Here is a 16,204-nt window from a genome sequence, read left to right on the forward strand (position 1 = left end):
TTCTTTCCTATATATATATATATATAATTGTGTGTTCGGCGTGTGCGTGCGGTCTCGCACGCCTGGAGTAAATCCCTCTGGATGACCCGTGAGTGTTGCCTGCACTGTATGTGGTGTGGATCATGTGGACATAACACGCAGCATAGGACTTAATGTTGCACTAGGAGAACTGATCCACACCAGTTAACTTTTTAACCATTGGTTGATTGTTTCTTTTGGTATTGTACTTAGATATTCATTTTTATTGTGTATGGATTTTGTGATCATTGTTTTCTATAGACTTTGTGTTTAGTTATTAAGTTATTTTTGCATAAGTTCTGTTTTTTTTTTTTTTATTGTTTGGTTTATTGGGTTAACTGTGCATGAGCGGCAATTGAAGCACAGTCAACCTTGCTGGTGACCTCCTGGGCCCAGCAGAGTGTGGTGTTGGGGCAGTTTTGGTTTAGTTTTGTTTTCTTGCCCTCTTGCCTTGATTAATATCTGCCTCTCTCTCTCTTGGACAGGAGCTGCTGGGTTGGTGTGGCGAGTGACTGATCCCTGCGGTGGCGGTCCCCTCACTCCCTGTACAGTAGTGCACCTGGGTGTCAGTCGATGGTGTGTGGTTTTTTTTTTCTTCACGTGTGGTGTGTATCATCAGGACCCTTCTCCCCCTCTCAGTCATCCTTGCCTGGTGAGCCCTCAGCCCTGTACCTAGCACATGCACTTTATTGGCAACTCAACCAACCTGTTAAGGTACCCTGGAGGATTGTGCAATATTTTGCCACATAATATTATTATTATATTATTGCTTGCATCACCACTGAGATTTGTTCAGCCTTTTAACTTTTGACATATTGTTAATAAACTTCCTTTTGATACCTTATTTTGGAATCCCTCAGTCTCTGGTGCCTCTCGAACCTGGGTGACCTTGTTAATATGACCCTAGTGGTGGTTCCCTCTGATGTATTTCCTGGGGGTGAAATTCCCCTAGGTGGAGTTGTCGGGCACTTATTAACTAACAAAAATCAGTAAATAAATTCAACCCTCGTAGCATTGCCACACTAAGCTTTGTACGTCTTTATTTCAAAGGATGCTGGTGCAAGTGGAGCACAAGGCAGTCCATAAATGGGTTTGAGTTCCCACAACAGATGAATGCTATGATTACTTGAAATTCATTCAAGAGAGTAAGTTCAAAGCTAATTTTGCTACCCTACTGCTCCCCTACTGCTATTAAATTAAGTATCCTTAGTTTTCCACTCTTAAAAGCCATTTTTTAACCAAGGCAAAACTTTGACAAGTCACATCATGTCATAGAAAATGCAAGTTGACCAACGTGCAGCATTTTCACAATGCGTTGTTGGGTTCTGCTGAAAGTAATTGCATACTGGACTGCTTGGCGTCTCATGTTTTTTACATGGGAGTCATTTCCGTCTTTCATTTTCACGTTTGCATTGACTAATGTGGGTGTTGTTGAAATAATAGCTCAATATTGTCATCAAGTAGATACTTGCACTAGAAATTTGTAAAATGGAGGCCTATGTATTTGAAGCCAACACTTCATGATAAAATGTTCAAACCAACAGCGAGTTGTGTAAATATTTTATTTAGAATCTGTTTCTGCCATCAATGATAAAGGTGTGATTAGGCCTTAACAATCAAAGCCATTTGTTATACCTTGTAGTGCTCTGAAAGTGAATCTTTTTGTTCTTTCAGTTCGTGCTAAATTCAGCTTGCCAAATAGCATTGATGTAGACCTCAAAGACTCCTCAGGTATTGATGTGGATGCTGATATTTTTGATGAACTACTGAGATCTGCTACAGTATCTGTCAAAGTATTTACTGAGAACTCTGGTAAGACATGAAAGCATTACAATGATTTGGCATTTGTCAAATATTCTTTCTCATACAAAAAATTTGAGTTTTTTTTTTTAAATAAATAAAATTATATTTTGCGTTGTAGCTTAAGCACAACAGTATTGATTCTTTTTCAGATGACACTGAGAACAAATGTGCTGAATTGCATCACTAGAGATGTTGCCTTGTGTGAAATGAAATCTTAATTATGCCCCTAAATTTTATTCAGTGGCTCCCTTAGATGAGAATGAAGTAATTGAGGCCTCCTTCTGCTCTGAAGATGGGTCATTCTCATCAATAGATCTCTAAGCTCAGCAAGTTCAGCTTCAACAGAGATTACCGAAAGTACCAACGCATGGAGAAGACGACTGGTTGAAGGACCACCTGACAGTAAAAGATGTGAGTTAATTCAAGGTTGCAAATGGAATGTTGATCTATTTTCATAATTCATAGTAGGCTGACATGTGACATCTGTTGTAGATCGTCTATGTGGCTCTGCATCAAAAACCAGGGGGAGAAGATGTGTTAAGAGTACAACAAAACCAAAGGTCTCTCTGATCCAACAAGAAAGAAACTTGTTAACATTATAGTAGCAGATATGATTGAAAGTCATGGGTATGTAATCAATCATTGTTACTTAACTTTTACTTGTTTAGTACTTGCTTACCCTAATGTGCTTAAAACTTTTAATTTTATTTTTAACCCACAGTAGATGTGAATTTCTTTAACCTACATGTGAAATGGCATTATTCTTAGTTGACTGTGTTGCAGAAGGGTCCCTCCAGTCAATGTCTGCATTACCTATGCCCTTGGAATTGTCACCTCTTCCCCAATTTGAAAGATAAGGACTCACCAGCTGGTTACGTGAGTATTAATTGCAGACACCCCTACTTTTTACTTTGTGGGTCATGACCTGTTTGGATGTCCTAGTGTGAATGTCCTTTTGGATGGTCTGTAAAACAGACAATGTGTCTGTTCTCTTGTGTGACAGGAGCATTTCTATGATCCTCCAAGTGCACAGGGCTACCTGGCCTATTGTTTGAAAACCGTTCAGTGCAATACTGCAAGTGACACCAAGAGGAGCTCCAAGTCTGTTTATCAAGGTGGCCTGAGACTCCGAGGGAGACCTCAGCATCTGAACAGCTGTTTGGTAATGCATTGCATCACTAGAGATGTTGCCTTGTCAACAATGACGCATTCGTCAGACCAAGAAGTCGTCAAAGAGAAAATGAAGGCAACATTCAAGCATAGACAAAACATGCTACATAACACGGACCAGTCTTCACTCGTTTTGGATCACTTCCCACAATTCTTGGATACATCGGGCTTGGTAAGAAATGGAGACAGTCATGATCTAGGAATTGTTTGATTTGTTGAACTGCATTTTAATTTTTTCAGGACTTCATCATACTCTTTGGAGAAGACATCTCAGGAAAGTTCATTGCAAGATGGCCAAAATTCTACAAACCTAGGGCCATCACTCTCAGCAAAAGCCTTCACGAGAGTACTCATCTAGATGACCTTCTCTCTGCTCAGGAGGAGTCAAGTGATTATGGTGGGTGTCAGTGGATAAATACATTCACCAGTCTGTACATCTAGCATGCTCTGACTGTACAGCTGGTGGGTGTTATGACTCAGTTAGGATGGGACAGTGACTTGGCAGCCATTCTCCTGCTGGTTCATCTCTTGCCTCTAACCGCAAAGGGGAAGAGAAACAGGAAAATAAGTGCATCTGAGGCGGCTGACCGTGTGATCACGTTCATGAAGGTATGTTTTTGAATTGAATTAATGAATGTTTTGTTTCATTTTCTGTAAGTTCATCTCACAGTTTTCAAACAAACAAAAACAGGTAATTTTTAGTTGGCTGTCAATGTACGCTGTATTGTTATGAATTTAGTGTTTGTTTTTGTTTCTTTTTTTGTCAAATTGGTTATGTAAAATAATGCCCATATAAATAATTGGATTAGACAAATGTAAATGACCTCTTCACATAACCCCACAAAAATTGCTATGTAAAGCACATTTTTCTTCAACTATTTTGCCATTTTGGCATATTTCTATCTAAAGGAAACTTAAATATTCTTGGTCAGTCACTTGTGAAGGAACAAATATAATATTTTTTTCTAATACTGTATTTCAATCTTAGGTGGGGACAAGCATGGGGACATTCCTTGACAGAGTTGGATCTGCACAACCCTTCCTCCTCTGTGTTGGAGAAAAGGAGAGCAGTATACAGAAGTTTTACATCATTCTGGATCAGAAGCCCATTCCCTGTATGGCACAGACTGCCGTGGCTACCTTCGACAAACTCTTTAAAGTGCACTTTGTATTTGCCATGTCCTAACCCGAAACCCTCCGGAACTTTTACACATTCATCCAAACAACAGTCTATGGCACTGATCTGGTCACTGCAAAGAAGAGCCCCAGACTCAAAGAAATCAGAGTGAAAATTAACATTTGAATTTCAACATGCTAACCTATTACATTTGTAAGGTTCAGCACAGAAACTGTTCAGGTCTTTTCCAGCATTTAAAATTTAGTCATGCTTTATATCCAGGGAACAAATTGTGTTTGAAATGTGGGAAATGTGACTGTTCATCTGATTTTTACACATATTCTGGGTTCAAGAAACACTTGCTGAAAGCACATGGCAACAGTTGGGCCACAGACTCTGTTAATATGGACAGTGTTGATATGGATAATGTTGATAGTGTTGGTGTGCATACTGTTGACACACATGATGCTTGTGCCACTGACCCATTGCCTGGGTCTTCTGTTAGCCAACAAAATCTTCAAAAAAAAAATGTGGCAAAGCGAGCGGAGTAGAAAAGTTGCAGACAACGCCACCTGTGGGCTTTCACCCCAAGATATAAACAGGATTTAACAATTACCAGTTTTCAATTTGAAACAAAGGCACACAGTTCGAAAAATCCCACAGGACAGGAACGTGATTTCCAATTACAAAAATATTTTTATTAAACAATTATTTTAAAATGAGTAACAGACTAAATAAATCATAATAATAATAGTAATAATAATAAGGATAAGGAGCGATATGAGGAGCTACCAAAAGGAAAAGGGGACAGGGCTGAGGCTTACCACAACAGCGGTAACAAAAAGGGGAGGGATCCAAAACTACACCGCACCCGTGACACAGCAAACCAAAAAGTGAAAAAGGAACCACCACCAAGAGAACCGCTGCGCTCTAGACCCTCAGCACCTGTCAAAGGAAAAGAACACCATTAAACACATGAAATCAAGGCAACTCTCACACACACCATAACCAAAATGTCAGCCACCTCAAACTCAAAAGAAACTATTCTAAATCACAAATTATCAAAATAAGGGCAAAAAGGTTTCTAAACAATAAAGCAAATATAACCGAGAAACCCAATCAATAATAATTTGAAGAAAGAAATGACAAATGGAAAAGGAATAAACTCAGGTAATTAATTAAATGTCTGCCACTCTAAATTAATTAAAATCAGGCTCTAGAGGGGATGGCTCTGTGTCAAAGGGAGGGTCAAGACGCCCTCTCCTGGCTCACGTTGACAGTTTTTTTGTTGGTCCAGGCTGTACTGCCACAGCTTTGGGCCGCAGTTAATGGGGACAGATAAAGGCGTCAGATATGAGCCGAATCAGAGCGCCAAATTAAAACAATTGGAGTCCCAAGAGAGCCAAACCAAGGGGAGTAGATACACAGAGGGGAAGAGCCAAAACAGCAGTCAGGCCCACAGCGGCAAGTGACGGCCACGCACTGCAAAATAAACAAATTAACCTAATTAGAATCTGGGCATAAAACATTACAAAAAAATAACAAAAGCTGCAAATAAACATTTCCCACCGGAAGGCAGGATCAAGGTGTCACACAGCGGCGGGAAGAGGAAGCCTGCAGCCCAGACTCCACCAGCGATGGCTGTGAGAGAACAATAATCAATACACCTCACCAGACCATCGGCAATATAAAAAGGCAGACAACTAAGCGACCTTTGTTTTGAAACCCAATCTTCTACCCAGCAAGATGCTACCACACACGGCTGCCGGCTCCGTGAAGGAGGAAAGAGGAAGCGAAAGCAAGGTGAAGGGTCCGACTGGGTCTATTTATAGGGGATCGCTCGCCAATTGTCTGCCACACTGCCCCTCACGGTGGGGAGCGTAGTGCTGTCCTGCCACAAAACGTTAGTTAGTGGATATGTGTAGCTCTGTTATCGCCCAAGTACAAGCAGCTGGAGTGTCTGAAAATATTGTGCAGTGTTTAGCTTGTTCAATGGAGGAGGTTGTAAATGATGTCCATATTCAAGCGCAGAACGCTGTTCTTAAATGTCTCTCATCTGAGGTGGATGACCAAACCTTAAACAATGTTAAAGACTGTTTTGAGAATTTAGAAAATCCATTCTCGCTCTTAAATACAGAAACAAAAAGGCATTTTGAAAAAAGATGGAAAATCGTTGAACCTATAGAGCATATTCTTGGTGTGCGTTATGATACACGCCTAGATAAAACCACAGGTGCATAGACTCAAGTTCCTGTCAATGACGAATTCATGTACGTTCCAATTTTAGGAACTCTTGATTCAACGTTTACAAACCAAGAACTCAGTGCCTGCTTTCAGCAAGTAAAGTGTCATCAAGATGGCTTTTATAGAGACATCAACAATGATTCATACTTTAGAAATCACCCATTATTTTCAGAGCATGAATATGCACTCCAAATTCAGCTGTATTATGATGATTTTGAAACAGCAAATCCACTGGAGACACAGGGAATCCCGGTGACATTTTCTGACTCACCATTGAGGGGTTCAGTTGTTCAGGTCACTGGTGATAATTTGGCATTGCATGGCCTTTTTGGCATGGTTGAATCGTTCTCTGCAACTTACTGTTGCCAATTTTGTTTAACTGATAAAACAAAGTTACAGTCAACATTTAGTATTTTTTTGTACAAAAGAGCTCTATTCAGAAGATTGCAGTGTAATGGCACAAAATCCCACTCTTGTCCACTCATTTGGTATAAAAAAGAGACTGTCCTCCTAATGCAATGTTTTTTCATTGTTGAAACAACTATGCAGTCGATATTATGCATGGCCTTTTAGAGGGTGTTGTGCAGTATGAACTTAAACTTCTTTTCCAGTACTTGGTAAGGAATTCCATAAATTTGAACACCCTTTAAGTGAGGATACAGAGCTTTAACTATGGATACCTTGAGAGAAACAACAGACCTAGTGCAGTCGAAGTTGATGGTGCCAGCAATGACATCAATGACATTCTGTCACGTTGCCTCTTGTGCAATACACCTTTGATTTTTGGAGATCTAATTGACAGGGACAACAGTTACTGGCAGGTAATTCTTCTCTTAATTCAAATTGTCAACATTGTGTTCTCGCTAATAATCACAGATGGTATGACTTATTTTTTAAAGCATTTGATTTCTGACCATCATAAACTCTTTAAGTCTGTGTTTACAGATAAGAAGCTGATTCAGAAACATCATTTGATGATTCATTATCCCAGATGTATTAGGAAAATAGGGCCACTCATACATATGTGGTGTATGAGATTCGAAGGTAAACACAATTTCTTCAAAAAGTCTGTGAAGAACTTTAAGAACATTACTAAAACACTGGTAAAGAAACACCAGAAGCAGTTGGCCTTTTATTTGAAAAATTTTTGTTTCCAAAGGTTTCAGTTTGGCCCTCTTAAGGATTACCCAACAAGTGAACTAGACTGCAGTGAGGTCTTAAGGTCTTTTCCAAAACTGAATGTGCCTTGTGTGTCCACTACTTCATGGGTAAAAAAACCTTGGAACAGAATATCACATTGGAATATTTGTCTGTACGAGTACTGAAAATGAAATGCCTATATTCCAAAAAAATTGTCAACATCATAGTCAAAGATGATGAAACATTTCTTTTGACTTCTAAAGTTGTGACAGAATAGAGGTTGTGGATGATGTGTTTGCTGTTATCTGTGTCTCAGACCTGATATATTATCGGCCTTATGACAGGCAGTTTTCAGCTGAAAATTATGAAAGAACATATATTATGCCTTACTGCTGTTTTGTATGAGCTGTTCATTGTTTGTGGTCTGAAATATTGACTGTGAAATGGATTTAATACAAAGTTAAAATGTACTTTTCTGTGTAATGTCTTGAATATTGGATAGTTGGGTGTGGGTATTTTTACACTGAAACTGGTTGGTATTGACACTATGTAGTGTTACCATTATTCACCTTTCCAATACTACATCTTGTTGGCATTAACACCCTGTAGTGTCACTATTTTTAACCTTTCCAACACCAAATTTTGTTGGTATTAGCACCCTTTAGTGTCACAGTTATTAATCTCTCCAACACCATATTTTGTCAGGATAACACTATGCTAGTGTTATTTTTAACATTACATTTTAACACCAACACCAGTGTGATGTTAATATGACACCCAGTAGCATTAAATATTAACAATAATAGGTGTTAAGTCAACAAAGAATGGGTCTCAATCTTTTAACACTTTCAGAAATATAACTTCAACACCAGCTAGTGTGGACACATATAGACACTTTTGTGGTGTTAAAATTAACACTGTGGGTATTAAAGTAATACTGGCATTTTTATTGTGTAGCAGCTATTTGTATATTTGCCAGCATTTGGCTGGTGGCTGGTGCTAATTTCCATCCCTGGAGTGTAGCCAGCAGAGCCTCCTAAAATCCATTCCCTCTGTTATAAAGCCATTACAACAGCCTCTCTTACTGCCAACACTGCTCCTTCACAGCTTCTGTTGATTTTACTACCAGGACTAAATCTGCTGTTAACTTGATACCAGTGTTATTAGCTCTTATACTTAGCTCTGATGCTGTACAATTTACAGCAAGTACTTCTACAACATAAACTACCAGAAGTATTATTACTACTACCATGTAAGCAGTAGATGTCTATATTGAGACTGAGGTGACTTAACCTGATAATTAGAGTGAGTGTCCACATTATTATGGTGGACCTGTTTATGGTGGACCTGTTAACCATGAAACCATCTAAACTGTGTTGCTGCTAAACCTGCTCTAATGACTCAATAACAGACAGAAATGGCTTTAGCCATTAACAGCTTCCCTATGAATAAACTAAGTACTATCTTTTTACCTTCTCTGTATATCTGTACCTATTACTTTCTTTCTGCTGCTGCAACACAATATCCCCTCTGGGAATCAATAGTGGCTTATCTCATGAATCATTTTATTATGGGCATTATTGCATGGAGTAAATTATTAACAGCTTGTTCAGATAATCACTTTGTTTGTTAATGCAATGCATCATTTTATCAGGACGATTCTGGCAGCAGCAGCTGATCCGCACAGAGACACACAGACAGGTGAGCTGCAGGCTCTCAGGTGAGCTCTGATGTCATCAGCTACATTCAGCCTGCACAAAAATCACATTTGTTTCTCAAATCAGATCCCGAAGACAGACACACTGCACACTGTAATCTGCAACTAATCAGATTTAAAACTATAGGAGCTAGTAACTAAGTGCCACGCTCTATCGATTTGCCTCCAAACAATTGTTTTTGACTGAGCGATGTCACAGTAAAGTAGACCTTTAATTGTAGCATACCTGTTCTACCTCGACTTTAATTGTTTATTTAGTTGATCACTGGTTTTATCACCCAATATTTGCACTTGTTTTCATCTGTTTTAATTTCCTTATTTACACATGTTTTTAGTTACACCCCCTGTATAAAAGGTGCCCAGTAAATGAAAAGCTGACTATATTTATCATACTATTATGCACAGACAGTGCACATACGGTCTAACCCTCCCTTGCCCAAACCCTTTGGCAATGTTCTATCCAAATATCTGCTTCCTGTTGTTCAAAACGCAATACTTGATACCAACCAGTAAACTGCATTGAATTCTGCATTGAATTCTACTCTGACAAAAGAGTTCAGGCTGTGATATTAGTGAATGAGACCTGTAAACTCCTGACCTCTTGTGGCTGAAATCAGACTAACATCAGATGAAATACACATCAGATTTGTTGTATCATGGGAAATGATTACTGTTCAGTTATTACATGAACATAATGCAGTGTAGGAAAAACAGCTGGAGTGGAATATTGCCAGTAGACCCTCCTAAAGTCCTTTGACTCTCTTTTTGTAGTCAGTCCCCGGGTTTCTATTTCTGTTTTTTAAAGTTTTTTAACTGAAATGTTTCTACACATAAACTAATTTCAGATTGATGACACATGTCCCAGTATCACGGACAGGACATTATACACATCTTAATCTATTATTATGAGAATAACAGAAAATATTATATTATTAAAACCTTTTGAAAACGTTCTTTCCAAATATATGCTTCCTGTTGTTCACACACTAGTTGCACATTCTAACACTGGCCTGTACTTTCAACTGTCTTTACCAGAAAGAAAAATCTAATTCATATAAATCTAAAAAAATATATCTGAAATTTAAAAAAATCTAAGTTTAAAATTTTATCAAAAAACATATATTCTCTATTTTTAAAACATGTAAAATAAACTTTTCAAAACAACAACACGTCGTTAGCAACATGTGTAAAAATTAACCCACCATAAGCAAGACTTATCATTACTCAGTTACAGCAACAAGAGTAAGAGAAGTAAAGAGCTTCAGGAGGGTCTGCCCACCCTAATCCTATCCCTTTGGAAATGTTCCATCCAAACATGGTTCTTGTTGTTTAGATGATTATTAGCTATAAAACAATAGTTCATAATTTCTGGATATTGGTTTCAAGTACTCAGCAATAAAAATGAAATCAATTATTTGAAGAATTACATCAACAGTGAATGGGAGATTTGAAAATCTTCTTGAAGTCCTTTCCTTATTTTACACTCTCTTAATCAATATATATTTTAACATATATAAAATTAAATTTAAATAATGAATTAAAAGTCTTTCTTTTAGAAACATCCTAAAGATTTTATATATAAAGTTAAATTTGTGGGGCTTTTTGCCCTTTTTTTTAAATTAACAGAGAGATATGACAAACGGCTTGTCATTACTTTAACATCCTAAAGCTTTTAAAATTAATACATTTATTTGAAAAATTAGATGCTTGTTTTTTTGTTTGTTTGGGTTTTTTTTGACACAACTATGTAAAACTGCTCTGTAAACTCTTAAATTTGGGTTTCAACCTAATTTTAATTCAAAAACTGAGATTTAAATTAAAAAAAAAAAGACTACAGAGATTACAAAAGAGTATTTCTTGTTCTTTTTGAGTCATTAAATTAACCTAAACATAGCTTTGAAATTGAAAAAAAAAAAATACTGGAACATTTCCTGAGACCCTCCTAAAGCCTTTCCTTCTTTTACACTTTTCTCAAAATGTTCTATTTTTTCTTTTTGATGAAGCTTTTTAAAGAAAGACAAAAGATTCATAATCATCACTTACACTGTAAATTATTACCGTAAAAATACGGCCAAATTCTAACAGTAATGTACGGTTATTTCTAAATATGGTAAAATACTGTAAATTTATATACTTTTGAAGCCAAAACCAAGAACAGACATTAACAGTAGACTACTGTAAGATTTAACGGTAAAATACAGTACAATGGGAAATTATAACTGTAAAAATACAGGGTTTTTACGGCAATGTAACATTATTTTTAAATAGAGTTTATTACTGTTTGAGGAACAAAAAATAACGGCAAGTGTAGAATTTTACGACATACTACAGTATTTTTCTCTTTGTCAAGTCAAACTTGAGCAGTCTGGTCACAATCAAAATCGCGTTGCACCAGGTACCATCATCTGACATCCTGCTCCATGATCCTGCCGTGTGGCTCACTAGCAAGGTAAATGCAATCTTACAAGATATTTTCCTGTTGAATATACGTTTTATTTTGTTAAAATTACTGCTTCATGTTATTTGTTGTGAACTAGGCTAGGCTACATGTTGCAAGCAATGAACATCTGATTTAGCCTACCGTAGTCACTGAAATCCCACTGTTGATGTTAGCTTGCTCGGTCATTACATTTTCTGTATTTCTGTATTTGTTATCAAATCAGGGACTAGGCTATATTTTAACATTTTTCTGTGTGACTATTTCAGGTAAAAACGTTTTGAGGACATCGTATGGCTTTTCCAGGTAGGAGAAACTTCACATGCACTAAAGTTATATCGCTGATTCTGCTGTACTGTCAAGGCCTCTAGGTTGCATTGCAAAAATGATGACTTGCAACATTTGTTTTAAAACCTGCAGCAATACATTTGCACATGTCAGGCATATGCGAACTCATAGTTGTGTGCCTAATGCATCATTTAACTGTGGTGTCCCTGACTGCACAAGGGCTTTTTCTACATTTGCAGCCTTCCGTTCTCACACGTACCGCCATAAATATGGAATAAATTCAACTAGAATTGATAGTGCAGGTGATTTACCTTGTCATGTTGACTCATGTAGCACAAAGTGTGAGGATATGCGGAGTCTTCTTTCACATCTGAAAAGTCATATAACCGAAGGCAAGACAGTTTCATGCCCTTTTAGACTATGTGACAAAAAATTTACAGTGAAGTCTACATTCACTTCGCATGTGTCAAGAAAACATAAAGACTGCTCTATGGACAGTCTAGTCGCCCCAGCTGAAAATCCAAGCAGAGAGAGAGGGGGAGAGAGGGAGAGAAAGGGGGGGGTCGGTCAAAATTGAATCAGATCAAAAATGCCTTAATAGTGCCCTGATACCCACATTTGATATTGTCTCCTATAATTGTCTTCTGCATCAGTTTCTGGTGACAACGTTGCATCTGGACGGTGGATGATCAGCATTGAAAGTCATGTCATCTGTGAAGGCATCAGCACCAGCTTCATCTCAGGGCTTGGTGTGGTTTTCGCTACCTTCTACGTCTTCAACTTGGAATACCAAGAGGAAGCTGCAAGAACACTCGAGTAAATCCTCTGATAGTTTCAGATATTGTTTGGATATAGGTTTCTCCTTTTCCCAGCTCTGTTCAGTAATGTTGAGTTGTCTTTTATTTTAAGCTGTGCCATAAGCCATAATCAGTGGCTCTGTCTTTTGTTCCTATTATATATCAACTTTACGATTATAGTTGTTTCTTTTGATAACAAGTCAGTTGAAATTGGCAAGTATAATGCTGGTTTTGAATAACAATTTTGTCGTTTGACCTCCCACCTCTGTTTTAATTTCTTTCAAACATGGAAGCACTTCAAAGCACAGCCTGCTTCCTTATTGACGCCCATGTGAAGGCATGAGATTGTTCAGACTGGCCATGGCAATGCATGCCCCTCTCTCCCTGTTCTCCTGAAGTTTCACTTTTCTTGATTTTCTATCATATTTTGACAAATTTCAAAATGTCCTATGAGCTGTATTTGCTCAAAATAGCAACACAGGTGTTTGTGAGAGGTCAACAGAACACAGAAAATACAGTCAATGCACGTCTACATTAGGACTTCTCTTCTTCCTATGAAATTTGCATGCTTCATAGAGAGAAACTACAAAGGACTGCAGAACTATTCCAAAGTACTTAACTGAACTAATCTAGAATACCATAGAAATTGTATTTAGGGCATGTAGTCAGTAATCTGTAGTGGAATATATTTTAATAGGAACCCTCCCAACCCTGCTAATCTTGTATTCTATCTCTGTTATTACATTTTTAGGCGCTTCGTAGGTATCAATCCTGAGAGGGGAACAAAGACCAGCCTGGGGAAGGTGTTGTCCAAGAAGACAGGGAAGCTGGTCCAGAAAAAGGCAGCGACTGTGAGTCCTCATGTGGCCACCCTTATAAAGAACCTCATTGACTTTGAGTGGGGCTTCATGTAGTCCACAGCACATCTCCACAGGAGATCACAAAGGAATACAGCAGGCAGATGTTCATGTTGAATTTTAAGATAACACATCTTAGCATTTTGTTCTGTTCAGTTCACTTTTATCAGTTGTCTCAATGGGGAAATTCCTTCTCCACCATAGCCTTTGTTCACTTCATTCTTCTATTGCACATGATCTTAAGTGAAGGAATATTCTATGGATACTAAAGGCAGGTTGTATACAGATTGTTGGGATCCTGTTTACTGTAACATGATTGATTGTTCTTCATAGAATGCAGTTTAAAATAATTTTATTATTTGAAATTTCCTGGCGTTGGGATGCAGTTACTTTACTGTATGTAATTTTATACAGTGTGGCCTCCTCGTTACTTAAATTGTTCAGTGACTGAAAATGTTTGGCATTAATAAATGTTGTAAGACCATCTCTTGTCTGAGGCATCTCTATACAGCAATGTTACTGTAAAAATTCCATTCTACAGTACTTATGTGCATTTACAGTAAAACTGTTTATGGTAATCTCCCATAAACAGTTTACAGTAGGAACTGTAAAATAATGGTAACAAATTGCCTGTTAAATTACGGCAAACTACTGGCAGCTACAGTTGCCAGCATGATACTGTTATTCTACAGTGTACCTACTGTAATATGCAACAACAGTTTATTACCGTAAAAAATATTACAGTATCATACTGTAAAGTAAATATATTCTCTACAGTACACTACTGTAATATCTTTTACGGTAATAAACTGTTGTTGTAGATTACAGTAGGTACACTGTAGAATAACAGTATCATGCTGGCAACTGTAGCTGCCAGTATTTTACTGTAAATTAACAGGGAAATAAACTTGTTTATTTGTTCAGAATCCACACTTAACACCTACGTCCAAAAAATGTTAATATCTTATCTTTAAAATAAGTTATTTACAGCGTCAACATATCAATTGTCTATAAGATAAACTAATCAACACTAATCCAAATATGAAACTTACCATTAGTTAATTTCATTCTTATCCTTAAATTATTAATATCATAAACTTATCATGACTTGCGTACAATCTAAACGGCTGTGGCTCAGAGGTAAAGTGGGTCGTCCTCTAATGAGAAGGTCAGCGGTTCGATCCCCAGCTCCTCTGGACAACATGTCGAAGTATCCTTGGGCAAGATACTGAACCCCAAATTGCTCCTGATGCTGCGTCATCGGAGTGTGAGTGTGTGTGAATGATTACTGAGTAGCAGGTGGCACCTTGTATGGTAGCCTCGGCCACCAGTGTGTGAATGTGTGTGTGAATGGGTGAATGTGACATGTAGTGTTAAAGCACTTTGAGTGGTCAATAAGACTAGAAGAGCGCTATACAAGTATAGTCCATTTACCATTTACCATCAATTATCTATAACTGAAACTGATCAATACTTATCAATATTTAAAACTTCTTCTTCTTTCTTTTATTCTGATCTTAAACTTATCAGTATCTGAACTCATCATGACTACAACCTAAAAATGAAGTCTATATCTTATAATTATCAATATTTATCTATATTCTAATCTTATCAATGTCTTAAATGTATAACATCTTATCTTAAACATGTTACTACTTATCAATATCTTATCAACTTATCAAACTTATCAGTACATCTACATCATGTTTTTTTTTAAATTTTGTTTTATAAAGCAGGAAAATAAAGACCTGGCTAAACAGGCTGCACCTGTGAGCAGGGGTGGGGAAAAGAAAAGGTTTCTTTGATGTCTTCCAGTGCAAACATGGACGATTTGACACAGATTCACAAAGGTCAAAAATCAATTTTTTTTTTTTTTTTATCATTTAATCAGAAATCAAACAGAAACACAATCAAATGGAGTCTTGAGGTTCCTTTAAGATTCCCATCCTTACCTGAGCCAGAGGTGGACAGCTGGGGTCTGGAGGCCCGTATCAGGGGGTCCGATACCTCATATATCCGGAGTACCCCCCACAGGACTTCCCAAGGGACACGGTCAAATGCCTCCTCCAAGTCCACAAAGCAAACTCCCATGCACCCTCAAGGATCCTGCCAATGGTCCAGAGCTGGTCCACACTTCCACGACCGGGACGAAACTGCATTGCTCCTCCCGAATCCGGGGTTCGACTATTTGGCGGACCCTCCTCTCCAGTACCCCTGAATAGACCTTACCAGGGAGGAGGTTACTTTTAAAATATTTCTACTTTCTCACAGCTCATTTCGTCTATTCTTCAGTTTGACTCTGTTACATTTCCCACAACCACATTTTCTGTGCAGTATTCATGTGGCAGCATCTTCGAGGTCAAAATGATTCACTTAATTTTTGTGACAACCAAGGAAACATCCGGCTCTGCTTGTTTCAGTTTGTTTTTTACCATCAGCTCCTTTCTAAAACATGCTAAAACGTGCTTGTTTTCTTTTGTTTTTAATGTTGACAATTAACAGTAACTGGTACTGCTATAAAATCAAAAAGACATCACCTTTCAGCTCCCTCTGGGGGATTGTGAGGCAGTTCTACACCAGATGAGGAGATAAATAATCCCTATTCTGGGTCTACCC

At 37.8% G+C, this 16,204-nt stretch overlaps 1 protein-coding gene across 1 annotated transcript; it reads left to right on the forward strand.

The window, feature by feature from the left end:
* The first annotated feature begins 2,320 nt into the window (after window positions 1-2,320).
* Window positions 2,321-7,929, forward strand: LOC148185972 (uncharacterized). Its single transcript, XM_088072338.1, is given in 6 exon segments — window positions 2,321-2,448; window positions 2,605-2,654; window positions 2,657-2,697; window positions 2,825-3,163; window positions 3,232-3,600; window positions 3,980-7,929. Coding segments are annotated over 5 exon segments (759 nt in total). The 3' UTR covers window positions 3,433-3,600; window positions 3,980-7,929.
* Window positions 7,930-16,204: the final 8,275 nt, after the last annotated feature.

This window comes from Plectropomus leopardus, chromosome 21 (genome assembly GCF_026936395.1).
Source record: "Plectropomus leopardus strain MGB_pleo_1.0 chromosome 21, ASM2693639v1, whole genome shotgun sequence".
In the NCBI taxonomy this organism is placed as follows: domain Eukaryota; kingdom Metazoa; phylum Chordata; class Actinopteri; order Perciformes; family Serranidae; genus Plectropomus; species Plectropomus leopardus.